The following is a 25,720-nucleotide window of genomic DNA, read 5'->3' on the forward strand; positions in this document are numbered from 1 at the left end:
GATATCTGAGACCTTGAAAAGTTATAGTCCGATTTCCATAACAACCCTCCCACAGCCCCAAGGAACATGTGCACCAAGTTTCGTCAAGATTTCTTAATTTTTACTCAAGTTATCCGTTGCACGGACGGATGGACAGACAGACATCCGGATTTTAACTCGTCCCGCCATCCTGATCATTTTGATATATATAACCCTATGTATATCTCACTTGTTTAGTTGGTTGACACAAACCACCGTTATTTGAACAAAACTGTAATACTCTATACAATATGTTGGAAGGGTATAAACATTTGAGAGTTGAATTAAAATTTATATTCATATGTACATATGTATATCTCTTTAACCCTCCCTTTCCTGGATCGGAATAGACCCTTGTTAAATTTCTTCCGGCAACGATGGTTAAGAAAGACCAAAAATGATAGAAAAAGCGATTACGGTAGTTTTGTTCGAGTACTTATATGGAATACTTAGGTTAGGGATGTTTTGTTACTATTACTATGAAGCCTGTTAACTGTGTTCTGTTCTCATACTATGTAACTAAAGATTAGTTCCGCCCTACTTCGATGAGTACTAGTACATTTTTGACTAGTTTCAAACTATGTTCTAAGGGGATCATATTGGAAGGTTTCTGAGTTATTGGTATTCACCAAACCAGTTCGATTTCTTGTATTTTATATTTGGAATTTCATTCTTAAGATGGGAGTATCTTAGGGGTTATTAAGTTAGCGGCATAGAAATTATATGCAGAATACTTTCACAATTTTGGTAGTTTTTAGGAATACTGTTAGATACCTAGGAGGTCTGCGTTGTATAACGACTAATTTCACTAAATTTTCAATTGCTGGAACCCCAAATTCCAAATATTTGAAAACCATTATATTACTGCAAATTCTCGAACGAGTTCTATCTCATTTGGTATAGGAATAATATAACCCTCTTTCCGTTGTCTATAAGTATTACGTTTGTCTCGATGTTTCCACTTGGAGAAGGTAATTACGGATTCTCTATTTTGTAAATAATACACATGAAAAGTTTACAACAAACTTTGAAATCGGAAAAGTGCTTTAATCACTTAATTACGTCCGAAGTATGTTTATGTAAACAAACATTACGAATTAATGAAGGGTTTATTATGTGTTTGCTCTTACCCGTATAAAAGGTGCACGCGACATCCGCTGTCAATAACTTGTATTTCTAACGTTTCATCACCAACGTAATGTTGTATCGTCCGCGTTTGAATAACGGCAAGTTGATTCCGCTTTCCTGGCCCATAGTGGCCTATCGGTTGTTAAATAATATTTGCTGGCCACTTCGGGATCACGCAAGCCTGTTGGAGCGTTTGTTCGACCGTTTCTTTTGGTCGCTCGGCTTCTTCATTTTCGTGCAACACAATGACGCTGAACTGCGTTATATACTAGTTAATAATAATAATCTGGATGAGATGCTAATCTGTGGACCGACTTACCTGATTCTAGTTGAGATTCACTTACGCGCTTTTCAGTTGGGTCTCAACAAGGAGGCTTTCAAGCGTTTTCTGCAGAAATTTTATGCCGAAATCTATATAGATGAGTAAGTGACAGGCTACAAATACACTTTTTTTTATAGATCTGTAAATTCATATTTTTTTTATATTTGGCAGACCAGCTCATCCCAAACTCTATGCAAGTATACAGAAGCGTTTGCGTCCCATTTGGTTCTATTCACTATTGTATTTTAGCACATTATCATCTTATGTAATAATGCCGTTTGTTAATTATCTAAACAATGTCAAAGCGCCGCTCTACAAAATGTATTATCCTTTCGATATCACCCCCAATCCCATATATGTGGCTGTCGTGTTATCGAACATCTGGGTGGGCTTCACGGTGATCACAATGGTTTCTGGCGAAGATAACATATTGTCCGAAGTGATGCTACATTTGAATGGACGTTTTCTGCTGTTGCAACAGAAATTGGGTCAAGATGCCGAGCGTTTATTACATGCTGGAGATGATCGCAATATTGCTGACGATCTTAGACAACGGATCGTCGAGGCCATTGAAGAGAATGTGCGCTTGTACAAGTTTGCAGAAGATTTTGAGCGCGAGTTTTCCTTTCGCCTCTTCGTTAGTTTGTCCTTTAGTGCCGGGCTGATTTGTGTGCTGGGCTTTAAGGTTTATACGGTGAGTAAATTGAGAAGCTCTTATGTATTCTAATAGTTTCGATTAAAGGAAACCCATTCTAGTGTAACTATGTTGATTTCAAAATTGATAGAGTTAAGACTGCGATAACAAACCGTCCAACTTTCATAGCAATTGTAGATAAAAACTTCGTCATCTTTTGTTCATGACGATACTACTCAATGTACATTTCAGGCGGACGTATTCCAAAAAAGTAGCGGGTCCAATCTGTCGTTATATACATTTTTATACTCTCGTAACTTTTGCAAAGATAGTATAATAGTTTTGTTTACTTAACGGTTGTTTGTAACACCTAAAACTAGACGAGTTAGGTATAGATTTGAAATCTGGATCTCTGTCCCTCCGTCCGTCTGTGCAAGCGATTACTTGAGTAAAAATGGGAATATCTTAATGAAACTTGGTACACATATTCCTTGGCACCATGAGACGGTTGGTATTGAAAATGGACGAAATACAAAGGATCGCACCATAGTGCATATTTGGATGTAATTTTTTTGGAGAAGTGGACGAGGCCTCTCCCCCTACTAAGTTTTTTCTACATATATCGGAACTACTAGAGTTATTATATATCAACCTAACTCACTAGAATCGTTTCTTTTAGGTACTCCCTTATACTGTCTTATACTAAAAATGATTTAATTGAGTAAAAAAATCACCATAAACCTTAAATTTCATTATAAGGATGGTACAAAAGGGCTGCATTCAAATTGGCATACAAAATCTTAAATGGGCGTGGCTCCGCCCACTTATGGGTCAAAAACCATATCTCAGAAACTACTCTACCAATTCCAATGAAATTCGATTCGTAATATTTTCCTGGCATCTCAATGATATGTTATGAAACTAGGCCAAATCGGTTGACAACGACGCCTACTTCCTATATACCAGAACTATGAAGTCAATCTGAATCGTTTACTTTACAATATATAAAATAAGCATTAGTGAAGATATCGGAGCATTTATAGAGTTTCATCTCCCTTCTAAGGTCCTATATATCGAACATGAGGACAGTGCTTCTAATACATTTTTTTATGAAAATATAAGTAAGTCTCTCAGATATTTTTAAGACGTTCAGAAGTAATATTTTTTTCTAATAATATGTCTCCGTATCAAAAATGTGTGAAATCGGATCATAACTTCACCTAGCTCCCATATACCAAATATTAGGGTTTCCAACTTTCAATGGAATTTATACCATATACCTATATACCGAATATGTGAGTCAAATTGTTTATTATATTTATAAAATTAAATAAATAAATTGCGAGAGTATAAAATGTTCGATTACACCCGGACTTCGTCCTTCCTTACTTGTTTACATCATTCTTCTATTTAAAAACTGCTATATTATTTTTTGAATTGATATTTTTAAAATTTTTAATACTCGTATTAAGAATCCGATGGCTAGTTTTGGATTCATGTTTTGGATCTGTGCTAAAGTAATGGAAATGCTTTTGATTGGCCAGTTGGGTTCGTCGCTGATTTACACAGTAAGCAACGCGTGAAATTGATTAGAATATTCAAGCCAACCTCCAATACCTCTCTTCTGTTCTCTTTTCTTCAGACCAATGAAATTAGTTCCACTTTCTACAAATCGCATTGGGAATTGGTTATACAGAAGTCTAGCGATACGAATGCAAATGTGCGTCTCATGAAAACTTTGCTTTTGGCTATCACCACGAGTCAGAAACCATTTGTTTTGACCGGCTTTAATTATTTCAGTGTCTCTTTAACGGCTGTCTTGAAGGTGAGTCACAAGCTGGGTTTACTGTTAATGAAAATGTAATAATTGCTTTAGTAGATATTGCAGGGCGCTGGGTCATACTTTACGTTTTTAACGTCAATGCGGAAATGAGTGCTTTCTACATGTCATGCTCTCAATTATAATGAAGTTGAATGAGAACAAAGTTTAATTTATGACAAAATCATGAAAATAAAATTATAACTTTGCCACCTGCTTAATATAATTGATGATTCTACCGGCCCACAAACCACACCAAACCGTTATTTTTCTGGATGAAATGGCAGCTCTTGAATCTCTTCAGTTTGCTCTTCGTCCCAAATGCGGCAAATTTTTTAGACAGAAATTGGCCTCATCGCTGAACAGAATTTGGCGAAACACATTCTTTACAGAACGTGTATTTTCTTAATAAAATTAAACAATTTGTAAACGTTGCCCAGGCGTAAGTCTTTTCATGATGAAAGGCCAAACAGTACTGAACAAAAATAACATGAGAAGCTTGACACGACTCACGCGTGATCTGTCAACAAATGGTTATTGAAAAAAGTACTTCTACGTGGATCACCCGTTATTCGGTATATGAGAGCTAGGGAAGTACTGAACCGAACCTCCGTTTATGAGACTCTCCTGATTCTATTAAGACATCTCATAGATAGCAGCCATAGGCACTGAAGTCCTTGTATCTGGTATATTTGGGGCTTATGGTCTTGAATTCCACCTAATGGTGACCGGTGCCACAAACATTGTCCAATTTTTAAATCGATTATTTTTATACTCTCGGAACAAAAGTTGCTAAGAGAGTATTAAAGTTTTGTTCACATAACGGTTGTTTGTGTCACCCAGAAATAAAAGAGTTGGATATGGGGTTATTCTATATAGATATAAATGATCAGTATGGCGAGTATAGTTGTAAATCGGATGTCTTTCTGTCCGTCCATCTGTCCGTGCAAGCGATAACTTGAGTAAAAATTGAGATATCTCAACGAAACTTGGATCACGTATTCCTTGGAACGTATTCGGACAATTGCCACGCCCACAAGATGGAAAACCGAAAACATGTAAAGTGTCATAACAAAGCCATAAATAAAGTTATAAAAGTAAAATTTGGTATAAACGATCGCACTATGAAGGGGCATATTTGCATGTAATTTTTTTTAAGGAAGTGGTCGTGGTCCCGCCCCCAAATCGGTTATATGTATATATCTCGCAACCCAGTAAAGCTACAGAAACCAAGTCAGTACTCTTACGTACCGTACAACACACCATGAAAGTAGTTGCAATCGGATAATAACCACGCCCACCTACCGTACAAAGGTTAGGTTGAAAATTACTAAAAGTGCGTTAACTCACTCACGAGAAACGTCAGAAACACAACATTTTACAGAAGAAATACAAGAAGGAAGCTACACTCAGGTTTTTTTACAAAACGGAAAATGGGCGTGTCGTCGTATCTTAGGAAATACTCGACCGATTCGAATGAAATTCGGTATATACTATTTTCTTGACACCCTGATCACACGGATAAAAAACCACGACCACTTTCCATATAACTCAATTTTCGATTCCATCTCATTCCTTCACTTTAAAATGTATACATAAGGAACTAATGAAGATAGCGAAATGAAACTTTACTCAAATACGGTATATCACCTCTGGCTTCACTTGTCACAAATTGTCGAAATGGGACCATAACTTTTTAAGGCCCCAGATATCGAACATTATGAACACAGCGCCTAAGGTTAAGTTTTAACCAAAAATAGGGGTAAATCTCTCAGATAATTTAATATAATTCAGAGGAAATTTGTTTCGTCTAATAGTGTGTCTCTGTTTCAAAATTTATTAAAATCGGGTCATAACATCCCCTAGCTCCCATATACCTAATTATAGGTTTTTCAAAAATACGGTGGGCATTATTCCGCATATATGTATTGGCTAATATGCGAGATATTTGCAAAATTAAGCGAGCGTATAGTCTTGGATATAGTGTACCTTGCTGGTGAAAATTAATGAAATCGGTTCTGGAATTATATACTATATATGACGATTTTCGTTATTCTATTAAACTTTATGCCGAATTTATGAATAGTTATCTTAATAAAACTATGAGCGCTGCCCCCGCCACGATGTAAAAGTCGTGCTTGGTGATTTTAACGCCAGGGTGGGTAAAGAAGGTGTCTTTGGCACAACAGTCGGAAAATTCAGCCTCCATGACGAAACATCGCCAAACGGCCTGAGGCTGATCGACTTCGCTGGGGCCCGAAATATGGTCGTCTGTAGTACCAGATTCCAGCATAAGAAAATACATCAAGCTACTTGGCTGTCTCCTGATCGAAACACGCGGAACCAAATCGATCACGTTGTGATAGACGGAAGACATGTCTCCTGTGTTTTAGACGTGCGTACGCTCCGAGGACCAAATATAGACTCGGACCATTATCTGGTCGCAGCGAAGATACGCACCCGCCTCTGTGCAGCAAAGAATGCCCGTCAACAAACACAAGGAAGGTTCGACGTCGAAAAGCTGCAATCGCAACAGACAGCCACGAAATACTCTACTCGACTTGCACTCCTGCTCTCTGAGAGCACTCATCAGCATCTCGGTATAAGGGAACTGTGGAACGGCATCTCAAACTCACTGCGTACCGCTGCAGCCGAAACAATTGGTTTTCGGCAACGACAAAAAACAAGCTGGTACGATGAGGAGTGCCGTCTCGCAGCGGAGAGAAAACAGACTGCCTACCTCGCAACATAGCAAACGACCACAACACGTGCGGGATGGGATAGATACCGAGAGCTGAAGAGGGAAGCGAGACGCATTTGCAGACAAAAAAAGAAAGAGGCCGAAATGCGTGAGTACGAAGAGCTTGAGAAGCTGGCAGACAGAGGGAATGCTCGAAAATTTTATGAAAAAATGAAGCGACTTAACGAAGGTTTCAAGACCGGAGCATCCTCATGTAGAGACCAAGGTGGTAATCTGGTAACCGATGTCCAGGGCATACTGGGATTATGGAGGGAACACTTCTCCGACCTGCTGAATGGCAGTGAGAGTACAACACCAGGAGATGGCGAACCCGATCCCCCAATCGATGACGATGGAACAGATGTTCCATTACCCGACCATGAAGAAATTCGAATAGCAATTACCCGCTTGAAGAACAACAAAGCAGCGGGGGCCGATAGATTACCGGCAGAACTATTCAAATACGGCGGCGAAGAACTGATAAGGTGCATGCATCAGCTTCTTTGCAGAATATGGTCGGAAGAAAGCATGCCTGACGATTGGAATCTCAGTGTGCTCTGCCCAATCCATAAAAAGGGAGATCCCACAATCTGCGCCAATTACCGTGGGATCAGCCTCCTAAATATCGCATACAAGGTTCTATCGAGCGTATTGTGTGAAAGACCCACCGTCAACAAACTGATTGGACCTTATCAGTGTGGCTTTAGACCTGGAAAATCGACAACTGACCAGATATTCACCATGCGCCAAATCTTGGAAAAGACCCGAGAAAAGAGGATCGACACACACCACCTTTTTGTCGATTTTAAAGCTGCTTTCGACAGCACGAAAAGGAGTTGCCTTTACGCCGCGATGTCTGAATTTGGTATCCCCGCAAAACTAATACGGCTGTGTAAATTGACGTTGAGCAACACCAAAAGCTCCGTCATGATTGGGAAGGACCTCTCCGAGCCGTTCGATACCAAACGAGGTTTCAGACAAGGTGACTCACTATCGTGCGACTTCTTTAACCTGATGCTGGAAAAAATTATAAGAGCTGCAGAGCTAAACCGAGAAGGTACAATCTTCTACAAGAGTGTACAGCTCCTGGCGTACGCCGATGATATTGATATCATCGGAAGCAACAACCGCGCCGTTTGTTCTGCTTTTTCCCGCATGGATAAGGAGGCGAAGCGAATGGGTCTGGAGGTGAATGAGGACAAGACGAAATATCTCCTGTCATCAAACAAACAGTCGGCGCATTCGCGTCTTGGCTCCCACGTCACTGTTGACAGTCATAACTTCGAGGTCGTAGATAATTTCGTATACCTGGGAACCAGCATCAACAACACGAACAATGTCAGCCTCGAAATCCAGCGCAGAATAACTCTTGCCAACAGGTGCTACTTTGGACTGAGTAGGCAATTGAACAGTAAAGTCCTCTCTCGACGAACCAAAATCAAGCTCTACAAGTCGCTTATCATTCCCGTCCTGCTTTACGGTGCAGAAGCTTGGACGATGTCAACATCAGATGAGACGACACTAGGAGTTTTCGAGAGGAAAATTTTGCGCAAGATTTATGGTCCTCAGAACATTGGCAACGGCGAATACCGCAGACGATGGAACGATGAGCTGTACGAGTTATACGACGACATTGACATAGTTCAGCGAATAAAAAGACAGCGGCTACGCTGGCTAGGTCATGTTGTCCGAATGGACGAAAACACTCCAGCCCTGAAAGTGTTCGATGCAGTACCCGCCGGAGGAAGCCGAGGAAGGGGAAGGCCTCCACTCCGTTGGAGGGACCAGGTGGAGAGCGACCTGGTTACACTTGGGATCTCCAACTGGCGCCGAACTGCGAAGGAGAGAGACAGGTGGCGCACTATCGTCGATTCGGCTATAACCGGCTAAACGGTTGCAACGCCAATCACATACATATCGTAGTTGTATTGAATTGATCACATTTCTCATTTTCCATATTTTAACATTACTCCTTAAAAACATAATATTTATACACTCGCAACAAAGTTGCTAAAGAGAGTATTATCGGTTTGTTCACATAACGGTTGGTTGTAAGTCCTAAAACTAAACGAGTTAGATATGGAGTTATATACATCAAAATCATCAGGGTGACGAGTAAAGTTCAAATCCGTCTGTCTGTCCGTCCGTTCGTGCAAGCTGTTAGGTTAGGTTAGGTTAGTCTGGTAGGCCTGCAGGCTACGCATAGACCAGTTATGGTCCTTTGCGATACCAGAATGGAGTGCCTTTACGTGTTCCCTGAGTAGTAGTCATCGTTCAGGATGCATACGCCTGTCGTGAATTTTAATAGTTTATGAGGCTTCACTGACGATATCTCCTCTAACTTATCGTACTGTGGGGCCCCTAAGTACCTAAAACGCTGTCTCGCTAACGCAGGACAAACGCACAAGAGATGCTCCACTGTTTCCTTGGTGCCCTGCTCTTGACATTTTCTGCATTCCTCCCGATCTGATAGCCCCATTTTATAGGCATGCGCCGCTACAAGGCTGTGACCGGTAAGAATGCCAACCATGGTCCTACAGCCCTTTCTATCGAGCTCCAGTAGGAACCTTGTATATTTTTGATCTACCGCTTTGCACATGACTTTTGCAGTTTTACACCCCGGCAGATCCTTCCAGCGAGATAAGATTCTTCTTGCCATGCACCTGTCTATGTTATCGTATAGAATGTGCATGGGTTCAGCGATGTTGATCATGTTTCCGGGTGACAGCTGTACACCACTCTTGGTAATCGTCTACGATTTCGTTGCCCTCGATGCCTTTATGGCCTGGCACCCAGTAGAAGTGTAGCCTCATATTTCTGGCGACCCTCACCACTGCTGCCCTGCTGCTCAGGACACTTTTGGCCGATATTTGACACAATGTTACTGCCTTGATTGCCGCTTGGCTGTCTACGTAGATGTTAATTTTAGAGTATTGGCCTTGTGTGCTGGAGGCTAGCTCTGCTGCCTTCCCAATAGCAAAGACCTCTGCTTGAAATATACTGCAGTGGTTCGGCAGTTTGAACAGTTGTCTTATGCCTAATTCCGGACAGTATATTCCTGCACCTACTCCTTCATCCCTTTTAGAGCCATCCGTATAGATATTTAAGGTGTTGCGTGTAGTTACGGTGCCCTTGCGCCAACCATCCTTTTCCATGTTTACCATGAAACCTCTTTCCCAGTTGTAGAATGGGACCAGATAGTCGATACCTGTCAGACTGCTCTTAGCAACCGAGCTGTGTCCGAAGGATCTGTATGTGAATTCACCTATTGCCATCAGTCGACCCGCCGATTTCGCCGCGCAGCTTTCGGCAAAGAGATCTATTGGTGGCAGGTTTAATATTCGTTCTAGAGTAGCCGTTGGGGTGGTTCTTAGTGCCCCCGTTATACATAGCGCTGCAAGCCGCTGAACCTTTTCCATCAGCTTCAGATACGTAGATTTTCTGGTACCCGTCCACCATACCAGAACCCCGTAGAGCAGAATTGGTCTCACTATTGCTGTGTAGCACCAGTGCATGAGAGTGGGAGAAAGCCCCCAGGTAGTGCCAAGCATCTTCCTGCATGCCTACAGAGCATTACTGGCTTTCTTCACTCTCTCTTCCACATTGTACTTCCACAGAAGTTTGGTGTCCAAGACTACCCCTAGGTATTTGGTACGGTCCTTGAGCGGGAGCTCGGTCCCATTTAGCGAAGAGGGCCTCCATGCAGGTATTTTGTACCTTCTAAACACCAGAAGGTCTGTCTTTTTCGCATTGAGCCCCAGTCCCGCTTGTGTTGCCCAGTTATTGACAGTGCTGAGAGTGCTGGTCATTATACTGCTGACAGTGTGCAGACATTTTCCCGTTATTAAGATGGCGAGGTCATCCGCATACGCTGTTATCTTGGGAGCTTTGTTTTCAAACTGTTTTAGTAAGTTGTTTACCACTAATGTCCATAAGAGTGGAGATAGCACTCCGCCTTGCGGAGTACCTCTACAGACTTCCTTGGTCACACTGGCATCATTCCATTCTGCTTTTATCTTTCTAGACATCAAGAGGTTTTTCACCCACCTTTGTATGACAGGCTCAACACCCATTGACTCAATACTTCGGAGTATGGATTCCGTAGACACATTATTGAATGCTCCCGAAATGTCCAGGAATGCTCCCAGAGCATATTCCTTGTATTCTAGAGCTTTTTCAATGTTATATACCAATGAATGGAGTGCAGTCTCCACGGATCTGCCTTTTGTATACGCATGATGCGATTTGGACAAGCTGCCAGGAGCCGCTGTGTCTCTTATATGTGCATCTAGTATTTTCTCCAGCGCCTTCAGAAGGAAAGAGGTAAGACTTATGGGCCTGAACTCTTTCGAGTAGGTTGGATTGTTCTTACCTGCCTTCGGTATGAAACCCACCCTAGCCTCTCTCCATGAGTGCGGTACATAACCAAACCTTAAACATCCTCTGAATATCACTCGCAACCACGGCACGACCAGCTGCATTGCGTTCTTTAGCATGGCTGGAAAGATGCTATCCGTACCGGGAGATTTGTAAGAGTCGAAGGAGCGGATTGCCCATTCTATTTTATCCTCCGTGATTATGCACTCGGACAGGATAACAGCAGTATTTCCTTCGTGTGAAGTGTTAACCGGGTTCTTGCATCCCGGAAAGTGTGCGCTAACTAGAACCTCTAAGGAGTCCCTGCAATTCTCCGTCCACTCTCCGTTGTTTCGGCGAACCAGGCCTGGCGAGGGGGAGCTTTTAGATAACGGTTTTCTAAGTCTTGCCACCTCATTTGTTCTTTCAAAGCTGCTACAAAAGTTTTTCCAGGACTGTCGTTTGCTCCTGCGCATTATCGTGCAAGCTGTGACTTGAGTAAAAATTGAGATATCTTGATGAAATTTGGAACACATATTACTTGGCACCATAAGAAGGTTACGAAGATGGACGTAATCAGACCACTGCTACGGCCACAAAATGGCAATAACAGAAAACATATAAAAAGCTATAACTAAGCTATAAATTAAACTATTGAAGTAAAATTTGGTATGAAGGATCGCACTATGAAGGGGCATATGTGGATGTAATTTTTTTGGGGATGTGGTCGTGGCCCCGCCCCCTACTAAGATTTTTGAATATATCTCGTAAACTACTAAAACTATATCAAGGAAACTTTCTATAGTCGTTTCTTTACTGTACTACCTTATACAGTCCGCTTTAATTCAGTAAGGAAAAACACCAGAAACCTTAAATTTCATTATAAAGATGGTACATAAGAGCTACACTCAAAATGGTATACAAAATTTGAAATGGGCGTAGTTCCGCCCATTTATGGGTCAAAAACCATATCTTCGAAACTACTCGACCAATTTCATATGAAATTGGGTTTATATTGTTTTCCTAGCTTGCCGATGATATATTGTGAAAATAGTCCAAATCGGTTCACAACCACGCCCACTTCCCATATATCAGAACTTTGAAATCCATCTGAATCGTTTACTTTACAATATGTAAAGTAAGCTCTAGTGAAGATATCGGAACGGAACTTTGCAAAAATACTGCATTTAAAGAGTGGCCCTTCTAAAAATCGTTTTCAAAGCCCTATATATCGAATATGAGGACCTCAGTGCTTCTAACAAATTTTTTACCGAAAATATAGGTAAGTTTCTCAGATATTTTGAAGAAATTCAGAGGGAATATGTTTCTTCAAATAATATGTCTCCGTGGCAAAAATGAGTGAAATCTTCTCCTACCATATACTTAATATTAGGGTTTATACCATATATATGACGAATGTTAAATAAATAAATTGCGAGAGTACAAAATGTTCGTTGACACACCTAGCCCTTCCTTATTTGTTTCGTATATTATTGCCGTTCGTGTATTGTAAGTTTTCGGTCCTTCTTTTTAAAAAAGGTTATTTAATTTATTGAAATATTCTATAACTCGAAGTTTCCTTGTGGATTATGGTGATTCGAGTTAGAAAAGTTATACAAATTTAATTAAAACCGTTATTCACTAAGTATAAATGAATTACATTTTAAATATATTTAGCTCATATTTTCTCTGCGAATATTCTAGGTAATATTTTTAAGCAATTTTTAAGCAATAATTGGAAGAATGCTATAATCGCTGTATTGCACTCGACTGTAACTGTAAATATACAATTAAATAATAAAATTTCATGTTGAAACAATTGCCTGTCCTTTAAAGCGTTATGAACTGGATAATGTAAATAAACAATCACAATTTAACCATGATTCGCATATTTCACACATTTCCTGATACATAGTTACTGTTATTTTGGGAAAAATATCACTCATACGCCCCGTCATACATAATAATTCTCTTTATAAACAAAGTCGGACAGACAGTTTTACTGCCTATAAATCAGTAAAAGAGGAAATGACGTAAGTAAAGAAGAAAAGTGCAACTAAATGCATTTATATATTATAAGATTTCTAAGTAAACAAGTCATGCAACATTTGTGGCAATTGAGCATCCGACGCATCGAACGGCAGCGAGTAAATAGAAAAATTATTTCAAAAGGGAAAGCGTTTGTCCACTCAAACTCAACAAGCGGATACGTAGAAGGAAGTCCAAAGAATTGCAGTGATTGTATTACAGGTTTATAAATCAATTTATATACATATGTACACATATACATATATGTTAGTATTCGCCACCATATTAAAGTTCATAGCTATTGGTATATTACAATCGTCAAACCACGACTGACGTTTGAGCCACAGTCATCGTGCTGTCGCTGCGATGCGGCTTCTTTTCTAATGAATGCAATGAATGCGGTGATTTCGGAAAAAAATCAAACTATCTGCTTATAGCACTCGAAAGTGTTATATGGAATATGCGGAAGAAAGAAGATTGAAGAAAAATTTGTCATTGATATTAAGAGGCCAATTGTGTTGAACAAATGCAATAGATGGCATATCTATTATATCCACTGAACTAAATTTATCATAATTTGAACTTTACAACCTGAAGGACCTGCAGAGTTATGTTCACATAACGGTTGTATGTAACACACAAAACTAAACGAGTTAGATATGGAGTTATATATACCAAAATGATCAGAGTGACGAGTAGAGTTGAAATCCGGATGTTGGCCGTCCGTCAACCGTCTGTGCAAGCTGTAACTTGAGATATCTTGATGAAACTTGGTACACGTGTTTCTTGGCACCATTCGAAGGTTACTTTCGAATATGGGTGAAAGTGCCATAACTAAGCCATAAATAAAGCTATGAAAGTAAAATTTGATACAAAAGATCGCACTATGAAGGGGCATATTGGATGTAATTTTTTTTGGGGAAGTGAGCATGACTCTGCCCCCTACTACGATTTTTCTACATATCTCGTTAATTACTTAAGCTAGAACAACGAATACAGTCCAAAAATGGAGAAAATCGGATTATAACCATGCTACCTCCCATACAAAGGTTAGGTTATACCTAATATTAGGGTTTTCAACTTTCAATGGACTTTAAACCATATATCTGTCATAGCACGAAAAGGAGCTGCTTTTATGGTGCGATGTCTGAATTTGGTATGCCTGCAAAACTAATACGGCTATGTAAACTGACGTTGATCAACACCAAAAGCTCCGTCAGGATCGGGAAGGACCTCTCCGAGCCGTTCGCTACCAAACGAGGTTTCAGACAGGGTGACTCACTATCGTGCGACTTCTGCTGCAGAGCTAAATAGAGAAGGTACTATCTTCTACAAGAGTGTACAGCTGCTGGCGTATGCCGATGATATTGATATCATCGGAAGCAACAACCGCGCCGTTTGTTCTGCTTTTTCCAGACTAGATAAAGAAGCGAAGCGTATGGGTCTGGTGGTGAATGAGGACAAGACGAAATATCTCCTGTCATCAAACAAACAGTCAGCGCACTCGCGTCTTAGCAACCACGTCACTGTTGACAGTCATACCTTTGAAGTAGTAGTAGTTTCGTCTTATTGGGAACCAGCGTTAACAACACCAACAATGTCAGCCTTGAAATCCAACGCAGAATCACTCTTGCCAACTGGTGTTACTTTGGACTGAGTAGGCAATTGAACAGTGAAGTTCTCTCTTGACGAACAAAAATCAAACTCTACAAGTCGTTCATTATTCCCGTCCTGATGTATGGCGCCGAAGCGTGGACGATGACAACATCCGATGAGACGACTCTTGGGGTTTTCGAGAGAAAAATTTTGCGTAAGATTTATGGTCCTCTGACATTGGCAACGGCGAATACCGCAGACGATGGAACGATGAGCTGTACGATTTATACGACGACATTGACATAGTTCAGCGAATAAAAAGACAGCGGCTACGCTGGCTAGGTCATGTTGTTCGAATGCACGAAAACACTCCAGCTCCGAAAGTGTTCGATGCAGTACCCGCTGGAGGAAGTCGTGGAAGAGGACGACCTCCACTCCGGTGGAAAGACCAAGTGCAAAGTGACCTGGCTTCACTTGGTGTTTCCAATTGGCGCAAAGAAGCAATACGGGGGAACTAGTGGCGCGCTCTGGTGGATTCGGCTATAATCGCTTAAGCGGTTTCTACGCCAAATATATATATATATATATATGACGAGTATGTGGGCCAAAAATAAACTAGAGAGTATTAAATGTTGGCTAAATTGAAAGATACTTGTATATTTGTAATAAATTCAGCGATAATTTCTTAGAAAAAATTAACAAGTATATTTAATAGCAACTCTTGGATAATCAAAGCCTTTCTGACCTTTAACATTACAAGTACAATGAAACGCTGGAAATAAATAAATTTCAGACGAGATAGGCAAAGTATTAAATACGATATACCTGTACCCAAAAAATAAGGTGACATTTGAATTTAAACGGCGCGCGTCGAATGATTTGGATAATTATTTTTTTAGGTTGGTAGTACTGTCAGTCACATTTATGTCGAATTTCATGTCAAAATATTCATTAGAGTTTGAGATACGTGTCGTTTTGTGAGCTGCTAAAAGTGAGTTTTTCGTTTTTTGCGATGTCGAATTTTGTTGAGCAAAGAATTTGTATTAAATTTTGTTTACGGAATCAATTTTCAGCTGCGGATACATTGAGGATGGTGCAGAAAGCCTTTGGTGATGAGGCTATGTCTAAAACAAGTAAGGAAGGGCTAAGTTCGGGTGTAACCGAACATTTTATACTCTCGCAATTTATATATATAACTTTATTTATATTATATAATATACAATTTGACCCACATATTCGTCATATATATTGTATAAAGTCCATTGAAAGTTGGGAACCATAATATTAGGTTAGAAGCACCGAGGTCCTCGTGTTCGATATATGGGCCTTAAAAACCTATGGTCCGATTTCGGCGATTTTTAGAATGGGGCTGCCACACTATTAACATAGTATTTGTACAAAGTTCTGCATCGATATCTTCACTTGTACTTACTTTATATGTATATTGTAAAGTAAACGATTCAGATTGTCTTCAAAGTTCTTGTATATAAGAAGTAGGAGTGGTTGTGAAGCGATTTAGCCTATTTTCACAACATATCAGTGGGATGTAAGGAAACTATTACAAACCAAGTTTCATTGAAATCGGTCGAGTAGTTCCTGAGATATGGTTTTTGACCCAAAAGTGGGCGACGCCACGCCCATTTTCCATTTTGTAAAAAAATCTGAGTGCAGCTTTCATCTGCCATTTCTTCTGTGAAATTTAGTGTTTCTGATGTATTTCGTTAGTGAGTTAACCCACTTTTAGTAATTTTCAACTTAACTTTTGTATGGGAGGTGGGCGTGGTTATGATCCGATTTCTTTCATTTTTGGACTGTATTAGGAAGTGGCTAAAACAAACGACGGACGAAAGTTTGGTTTATATAGTTCTATTGGTTTGCGAGATATGTACAAAAAACTTAGTAGGGGGCGGGGCCACGCCCACTTCCCCAAAAAAGTTACATCCAAATATGCCCCTTCATAGTGCGATCCTTCATACCAAATTGTATTTCCATAGCTTTATTTATGGCTTAGTTATGGCACTTTATGTGTTTTCGGTTTTCGCCATTTTGTGGGCGTGGCAGTCCGATTTTGCTCATTTTCGAAAGCAACCTTCCTATGGTGCCAAGAAATAAGTGTGCCAAGTTTCAATAAGATATCTTAATTTTTACTCAAGTTACAGCTTGCACAGACGGACGGACGGACGGACAGACAGACATTCGGATTTGAACTCCACTCTTCACCCTAATCACTTTGGTATATATAACCCTATATCTAACTCGTTTAGTTTTGGGTGTTACAAACAACCGTAATGTGAACAAAACTATAATACTCTCTTTAGCAACATTTGTTGCGAGAGTATAAAATTGTTTACAAGTGGTATAGTGAGTTCCAAGCCGGCCGTGAACGTGTCGAAGACGAAGAACGTCCAGGGCGACCATCAACCTCAACCGACGAAGCTCACGTTCAACAAATCAAAGATTTTGTGTTGAAAAACCGTCGATTAACAATTAGAGACCTTGCCAATATCATTATATTAGAGACCAATACCATTTTGAAGGATGTTTTGGGCCTCAAGCGCGTCTAATCTCGACTGGTACCGAAAATTCATTCGTAATTCGTGATCATTTTGCCAAAAACTCAACCCATATCGTTCCGCAACCACCGTATTCACCTGATCTGGCTGTTCACAAAGCTCAAAAGACCGCACCGGGGACACCGTTTTTATACGATAGAGGAGATTCAAGTCGCAGCGAAGACGGAACTGAAGGTCATCACGAAAAGTGACTACAACCAGTGTTTCGAAGATTGGAAAATCCGTTAGCATAAGTGCATTTTATCGGGAGGGCATTACTTTGAAGGGGATGAAATTGATTTGGAAGAATAAATAAAGAATTTTCAAAACAAATACGATGTCACCTTATTTTTTGGGCACAGGTACATACATTGGTGGTCACATAATTGTTGGGGTAAATTAGGATATTACACCAAAATCTGGCGTTCGGTTAGTCGACAAAGCATTACCACTTTTATTGAAATTCTGTGTTTGGCTGAAATCACATAATTAAGAACGCACTTTTGTTGAATTCTTAGTATCAAAACCCGATATCTTGCAGATAATTGTGTAAAAAATTTGTTTGTTACCTAAATCTTCAAATTATATTAAGTTTGTCACGATGGTTGTAACACCCAGAAGGAAGCGTCGGAGACCCTATAAAGTATATATATAAATGATCAGTATGTTGAGCTGAGTCGATTTCGCCATGTCCGTCTGTCTGTTCGTCTGTATATATACGAACTAGTCCTTAAGTTTTTAAGATATCGTTTTTTTTTGGAAAAATTCCGCATTTTACTACATATCTTCACGAAAGTTGGTGTTAGTTATTGTTCATAGAAATAATTTAATCTCCGAAAAAATTGTCCAGATCGGTTCACTATAGCTGCCATACAAACCGAACGATCGGATCAATGGCTTGTATGGAAAATGTTCGCATTTGACGTGGTATCTTCACGAAATTTGACATGGATTACTGCTTAAGGTAATAATATAATCTCCGAAGAAATTGTTAGGAGATCGGTTATAATATATAACCTTAATGTTTCTAGCAAAAGTATTAGTAAAATGTTTTCTTAAACACATAGTTACTAAAAGAAATGTACCTGTGAAGGGTGTATTAGCTTCGGTACAGCCGAAGTTGACGTTTTTTCTTGTTTTTATTATACTCTCGCAACAAAACTTGCTAAGAGAGTATTTTAGTTTTGTTCACATAACTGTTGTTTGTAAGTCATTAAACTAAACGTGTTAGATATAGGTTTATGTACATATATCAAAATGAGTTGAAACTTGGAACACGTCTTCCTTGACACCCTTAGGAGGTTGCTTTCGAAGATGGGCAAAATCGGATCATTGCCACGTCTACAAAATGACCACAAATGAAAACCAAAAACCTATAAAGTGTCATAACTAAGTCATAAATAAAGTTATAAAAGTAAAATTTGGAATAAATGATCGCACAAGGAAGGGACATACTTGGATGTATTTTTTTTGGGGAAGTGGGCGTGGCCCCGCTCCCTTATCGGTTATTTGTATATAACTCGCAAACCAATGAGCTATATAAACCAAACTTTCTGCAGTCGGTTCTCATACGTACCCCACCACACACCATGAAATTAGTTGAAATCGGATAATAACCACGCCTACCTCCCATACAAAGGTTAGGTTGCAAATTACTGAAAATAGGTTAACTCACTAACGAAAAACGTCAAAAACGCTCAATTGTACAAAAGAAATAGCAGAAGGAAGCTGCACTCAGATGTTTTTACAAAATGGAAATGGTCGTGGTTCCGCCCACTTATGGGTCAAAAACGGTATATAATATCAGCGTCTAAGGGTAAATTTTAACCGAAAATATGGCTAAATCTCTCAGATAATTTTATGTAATTCAGAGGAAATTGTTTTCTTCTAATAGTGTGTCTCTGTTCCAAAAATTATTAAAATCGGGTCATAACATCTACATATACCTAATTATACGTTTTTCAAAAATATCATCTCCTATACATGCATGTAGGCACGTGATTAAAGGCATATAGGCACGACTGCTCATGAGCCAACACCGCTAACATAGTACATATGCCATTTCGCACACACCAAATTGGAGCTTAGCGTTCGAAAGCGTTGCCGCAAAGCTTTATCAACAATAATATTCATTGTAAATGCCTCCTGCTTTGTGACAAATACTGCAAACACCTATGCATACTAAACAAAAATAAATTAAAATGCAAAAACTCATAGTTTCGTGTAGCATTTTAGATTTCGAGTGGAGGCGTCGAGCTGCAGCTCTCAATTAAATGCCTAACAAAATTTAAATACTAAATGCTGGCAGAGACACATTTTTTATAATTTACTAACGCTGCGTTTTGCGCTGAAAAGCTCATTCATTAAAGATTTCCAATTAGGTTTATGCACACTTCCAGTTGGCGAACACTGTTGTAGCCACAAAATAGCAATCAAGCAAAACTTAACACATCGCACCCTCACACGCACGCATACACAAAATACGAATGACACAAAAAGTGTTGGCGCAATTTAGTAATTCCCCACACGGCCCCTCCGACTGGCCGTGGCAGTCGAGTGTTTAGTGAAATCATTTAAAAACAAAGCTGCAAATTGAAATCTGTTTGATTTATTGCTGCAAAATGGCGGAATTCATTTGTGAAACTGATTCGTTGTAGTGTGTGGCAGTGTTGTGCGTTTTGTTTTACGATGTGGCCGCGTATTTCATTTTCGCGTAATGAACACTAACCGCATACGCAGTGGTGCACCAATTCCACAGCCATTTCGCTCTCGTCGAATTGGTGTTTCTGGCGGGTTTGCGCATCTAATAAATGTTCAAATTTGCGTAGATTTATGATGTGCACAAAAATTGCAACTGGCATTAATAAGCAAAAACGGTCTTATGGCCGCTTTGGCAAGGGTTCCTTTCTATATCTAAATTTCTATACACTGAGTATTCTTGGACGACCTTAGCCAACTTGACTTTGAATTTCTTAATTTTTGTGTTATTTACAACTTTAGTCCTTTGCTTTCCTTATTCGATTCGGATTTGTGTCGGGCCGTCTGCCAACCGCCCGTCTGTCCATCCGATGACTTAGTTAAAATTGAGATACCTGGAATATATAGAGAATCAGTAATGATTCATTTTTTTCCTCACATTTTACATAACAGAAATTAGTTAAAATGGAAATAATCGGTGTGCAAGCCTCATCACAAACAAATGCACTTAGACTTCACGCAGAAACCCATGCAGTGGACAACTGAGATGGATGATGTTGTGTTTTCCGATGAAAAAATATTAAACATTTGGAGGAACATATCACGCAAAATCTATGGGCAATGACACTTTTAGTGGACTGTATAAGAGCTCAAATTGGACATTAAATAAACTTGGGAATATTTTCATCATACGAAACTGAAACATTTAGTGAATTCGATGTCAAATATTGCCAAATGTGACCCTTCAACTTTATCATTCATATTGAATATAATAAATACTCTCACTTATCGCATTAGTTCCGCACCAAGAGTTGTTCTGGTCAATGAACTCATAAATCATATTCATATCCGTTTCCCTGCAACTAACGTAAGTGGAAGGAAGCGTTGCAGCATGTACTATGTGTCTGAAGAGCACTTGTACTGTCTTCCATTCCTACACGAGTCGGTGAGCTGTGACAAAATACATAAGAATGTCCATAAATGATTTCCCAGGAGCACAAGAAGTATGTTCGAACACTTGTCCAAAGACGCAAACATGCTCACACACGTGCGGCTCAATGTGCAGCGGGTGTGTGTGGCCAAGTGGAGGTATAGGAAGTTGTTGCTATAAGCTCCTGTAAGCCCAAATGACAGCAAATTGAAATTTTGTAAAATATCATTCACTTCTCCGAAAGAAATTCATATGAAAGCGAGTGCAGGATGCAAGGAGACAACCTACTTGAAAACTTAATTAATTCTATATTTCGCCTGAATGGAGCAAACTCAGGCGAAGTTTCCTAATTGACACTTGTACCCAATGAAAATTAAATTAAGCCCATTTTAATAAATAGAAATGAATTTTAACTAAAAATACTGATTTTGGAAAATAAAGAAATTGAAAGCGTCTTCATGTGGTCGTCTGATTTTAAATGTTGTATTGTTTTCGAAATGCTTTGGGAATTTATTCTGTCTAAAAAGACTATATGTGTAGATAAATATTATATATATCTATAGATAAATATTTCTTTCATGAATATTTAATTCCTTATTTGAATATTCGTTATGAAGAATATTCGTTACACAAAATAATACTTTGATAATTAATTAGCGAAATGTTTGTTTCATATTTATGATGGCTGCTGCAATTACATTAACAATTCAATAACAACAAATATAAACAATTTAAGCTGAATTATTTTTCTTGGCAGATAAATATAAAGACATGACCCTCAACAAATAATTTCCCTTTACTTTATGGCTCTCAATTATCACTAAGTTGACCTCGTGCTGAGGGCAATCAACTTCGCATTGTTGATGGCATCGTATAATACACGTGTAACGGCACTTAAATGATTATATACTAGTGCATACATACAGATCTGGTAGGAAATTTATTTTTACATTCTAATGTAATGATACTAAGAAGAGTAAAAGTGCTCAGCAACCTATCGAATAACGCAAGAATTTGTAAATATATATATATATATATATTCTTATTATATGTTTATTTTTTGTATTTAGGTAATAGAAACGGTAATATTGCATGGTGCTTTAGAGCAAATGTGGCAAATATTAAATATATTACTCATACGCCGTGTAGTATTTGTGTGTGTATGTGCTGAATGCCAAGGTCTTCAATCAATATGCCGAGAGACTGAAATGGTATGCTTGTATATAAATATGTACATATGTACATTCTTACATTTCGAAAAATATGATTTGTTGCCAACTCAGTAAAACATATATTTGAACATATCAGCAAACACGCTTGTTATTTGTTGATGTTTGCTTAGAGATTTCCATCGATCTTTGTCACATATTGATGATATGACTTCTTCCACGGTCGCCATACACTGGGATAAAATGTGTCTATTGTGAGATAATTAAAAAAAATTGGAAACTGTCGAAAGAATCAAAGTTTGTGAGGTGGTCGTAGAATGAAGTTAATCGAGATAGTTAACACACGGTCTTGGTCTTGGTCTTGAATATATCGTTTATGAATATTTCACGACTTCCAAATTTAATAACAAAGAGCAGTGTTTGGACTTGTTTCATAACAATAAAGCCGGATTTAAGACAATAGTTGACAATACATAATCGATATTAATCCAAGTGAAATGCATACGAATAACCGAAACCAACGGAAATTGGAAAGATTGGCAAACTGAAGGTGTCTATATTTAGGGATACGCTTACGATTTTTTAAAATATCATATTTACGACGAATGGTTCGTCTGACTCAAAATTTGTTCTAGAAATTTCTAAATTTTAAAAGTAGGGGTCTAAACTGCTTGGAAAATTAAATTTAATATCAGACAATAGAAATGAACTATGAACTGATCCATTCATAATATTATTTTTTACTAAGAATATTATGAGGAACATTTCCCTACGACTAGTGAGTTTAATTTACTTGTAAGTTTTAAACGATTAGAATAAGGTGAAATATTTAACCTGGAATCCCATTGCAAACACGGTAAGGCAAAACATAATATTTATTTGAACAGACTCTAAATCATCGGAATGAACATGGTAACTATGGTTCCATACTCCGGAACCATATTCCAATATAGATTCCTCAGACCAATGTTTAACGAAACATAGAACACTTTTAGCTTTTAAATCATTGTATTGTCATAAAGATTACAAATAAGTTTATTGTCAACAGTAACTCCCAATTCAACAAAAATAAAGATTTGCTCGAAACTGGAGCTTTTTATTACATAAGGGGAAGAGTGAAAAGCATATTGCTTTACAGTTTTTAAGATTCAGTGGTATATTATTTTTATCGCACCAAGTGGTTAATTGTTTAAATCTGTTTGCAACTGACATCTTTCACTATTTGAAGTAGATGATAAATTTGACATCGTCGGCATTTTTGAATACTTAATTAGAGAAGATATATCATTAATAAAAACAAGACCCGAATTGGACCAAGGTGCGTCTGAAGAGACGTTAATTGAATATGAAAAAGTATCATTAAATATTATACCCATTGATAAATTTTGTTTGAACATCAAGAAGATTTTGTTTTTGCTTTACTGTCTGTGTATATTATATAAATAATGGAGAAATCGAAAATGTTATTGTATCTGTTATAATATCTCCGTTTTCAATAGACATGTAAGCGAAACCCACTTTTAATAGGAAATATGAATTTTTTAAAAGATGAACTAAATAGTTTTGTAAAGGGTAGGTAGATCTAATTGAATATTTTACTTTATAGAATGCTTTATTAAAGTCTTTGTATATAACGTCAGTATTATTATTCTCCCTAAAACCCTTTGGTACACGGTTTACAAATTGAAGCACATTTGTTAGTGTAGATTTCCCGTTACAAAATCGTACTGAGGATATGAAATTAATGGAGAAACCGAAAAGGTTATGTGAACTGTGGTAATAGCGTCAATAAGTTTAGGTATTGCAGATATTTTTGTTATTCCTATGTAGTTTTCAATAGATGACCGAAATATACTTACATATATAAACTATACCATATTTATGGAAATACTCGTATGCCTTGTTTAAAATAATAATTAAAGCTTAAAGATAATTAAATTATGTAGATCTACATGGCACAATTTTTAAGAAAGTAAAAATGAGGGAATCAAGTCTGGATCATAATTAAATGATTGATATGATGAAAACAAAAACGAGGAAATAATAAAATATACATGAGATAAAAGTTCGATGAGAAATAACAAAAATAACTATTTAAACCATATGTGTATATGATGAAATAACATTACTCAATAATTAAACAACAAAATTAGACCAGTTTTTACTTATCTATGGCCAATAATAAAAAAAAATACTCGAGTGGACTTTTACCATTTTCGGCCATATTTACACCACTGTGCACCATCGGGTTAGAAGTATGAACAAAGAGTCGTTGATTGTAAATGACATTTTACTAATAGCGATGGGTGTGTGATTGTTTTGAGTATATTGTCAGTTAAAAGATTTAAAAGATATTTTATAATTTTAAGGCAATATTGGTTGGGTACACCGATTAATTCAATATTAAAGAGAAAGCACTTGTACGCTACATTTTAAAATCAAGATATTGATATCAAATCATTGCGTAACAAAGCAAAGTTGCGTTAATTGGGAGCAAAAATTTTAGTTTTCTAGATGTTAGGCGCACAATTTTTCTAATCGTTAAAAGTGTTATTGTATAATCATTAATTAATTATAGTTTACAAAGTATTAAATCCCACCTCTTCTTTATTTTCGGTAGCAAAAGATATTCAGAACTAATATTAATTGTAGTAACTTTTTATTTAGATTATGAGAGCGAAAAATTAAAATTATTAAGGGCTATTTGAATATTTTTTAACGCCGCTTCAAATGAGTTAAAGTCTCAAATTTCACGTTATCAATGTTAATTAAACGAACTGAATAAACTTTCAAAATTAATTCCATTTACCGAAAAAAGTAATTTAATTGAATATACTGATATAATTGTTTTTGTTATATATCGTACATACCTGCACTAATGCATGTAAGTGCATCTCTTATTTTGTATTTAAAATATTTATATTTATGCATTGGAGATTAATTAATTTGAAAGATGGGCAGACAGAAATCAGAAAATCAATTATTTTCGCCACCGTCATCATTTTGATATAAAATATTTTTGCCAAATTTGTAGAAAATAACCAAAGTTACGAATTTTTTAATACTTTTCATATATCCAAATTATACGAAAATGTGACAATTTGGTATATAACTTAAGGAGACTTATTATAAAAATTCAATGAATTAATTGTAAAGTGTATGCTATATAACTACCGTCTAGCGAAAAATTAATCTAGTCTGCCAGAGAAGGTTTTTTGCATAATTATAAAGACAGAAAGCATTCTCACATAATCCATTAAATTTAATAATTATACTCTCGCAACAAAAGTTGCTAAAGAGAGTATTATAGTTTTGTCCACATAACGGTTGTTTGTAAGTCCTAAAACTAAACGAGTTAGATATATATATATATATATTTGGCGCTTTAAGCGATTATAGCCGAATCCACCAGAGCGCGCCACTCATTCCTCCTTTTTGCTTTTTGGCGCCAACTGGAAACACCAAGTGAAGCCAGGTCACTTTGCACTTGGTCTTTCCACCGGAGTGGAGGTCGTCCTCTTCCGCGGCTTCCTCCAGCGGGTACTGCATCGAATACTTTCAGAGCTGGAGTGTTTTCTTCCATCCGTACAACATGACCTAGCCAGCGTAGCCGCTGTCTTTTTATTCGCTGAACTATGTCAATGTCGTCGTATAAATCGTACAGCTCATCGTTCCATCGTCTGCGGTATTCGCCGTTGCCAATGTTTAGAGGACCATAAATCTTGCGCAA

The 25,720-nt window shown here is 38.0% G+C and overlaps 1 protein-coding gene across 1 annotated transcript; it reads left to right on the top strand.

Annotated features, from left to right (window-relative positions):
• The first annotated feature begins 1,210 nt into the window (after positions 1 to 1,210).
• On the top strand, positions 1,211 to 17,205 carry LOC105212913 (odorant receptor 74a). Its single transcript, XM_054226590.1, has 5 exons — positions 1,211 to 1,569; positions 1,640 to 2,162; positions 3,575 to 3,670; positions 3,745 to 3,927; positions 16,996 to 17,205. Exons 1-5 carry the CDS (start codon positions 1,217 to 1,219, stop codon positions 17,203 to 17,205), a joined length of 1,365 nt encoding a protein of 454 aa, XP_054082565.1. The 5' UTR covers positions 1,211 to 1,216.
• Positions 17,206 to 25,720: the final 8,515 nt, after the last annotated feature.

This window comes from Zeugodacus cucurbitae, chromosome 3 (genome assembly GCF_028554725.1).
Source record: "Zeugodacus cucurbitae isolate PBARC_wt_2022May chromosome 3, idZeuCucr1.2, whole genome shotgun sequence".
In the NCBI taxonomy this organism is placed as follows: Eukaryota; Metazoa; Arthropoda; class Insecta; order Diptera; family Tephritidae; genus Zeugodacus; species Zeugodacus cucurbitae.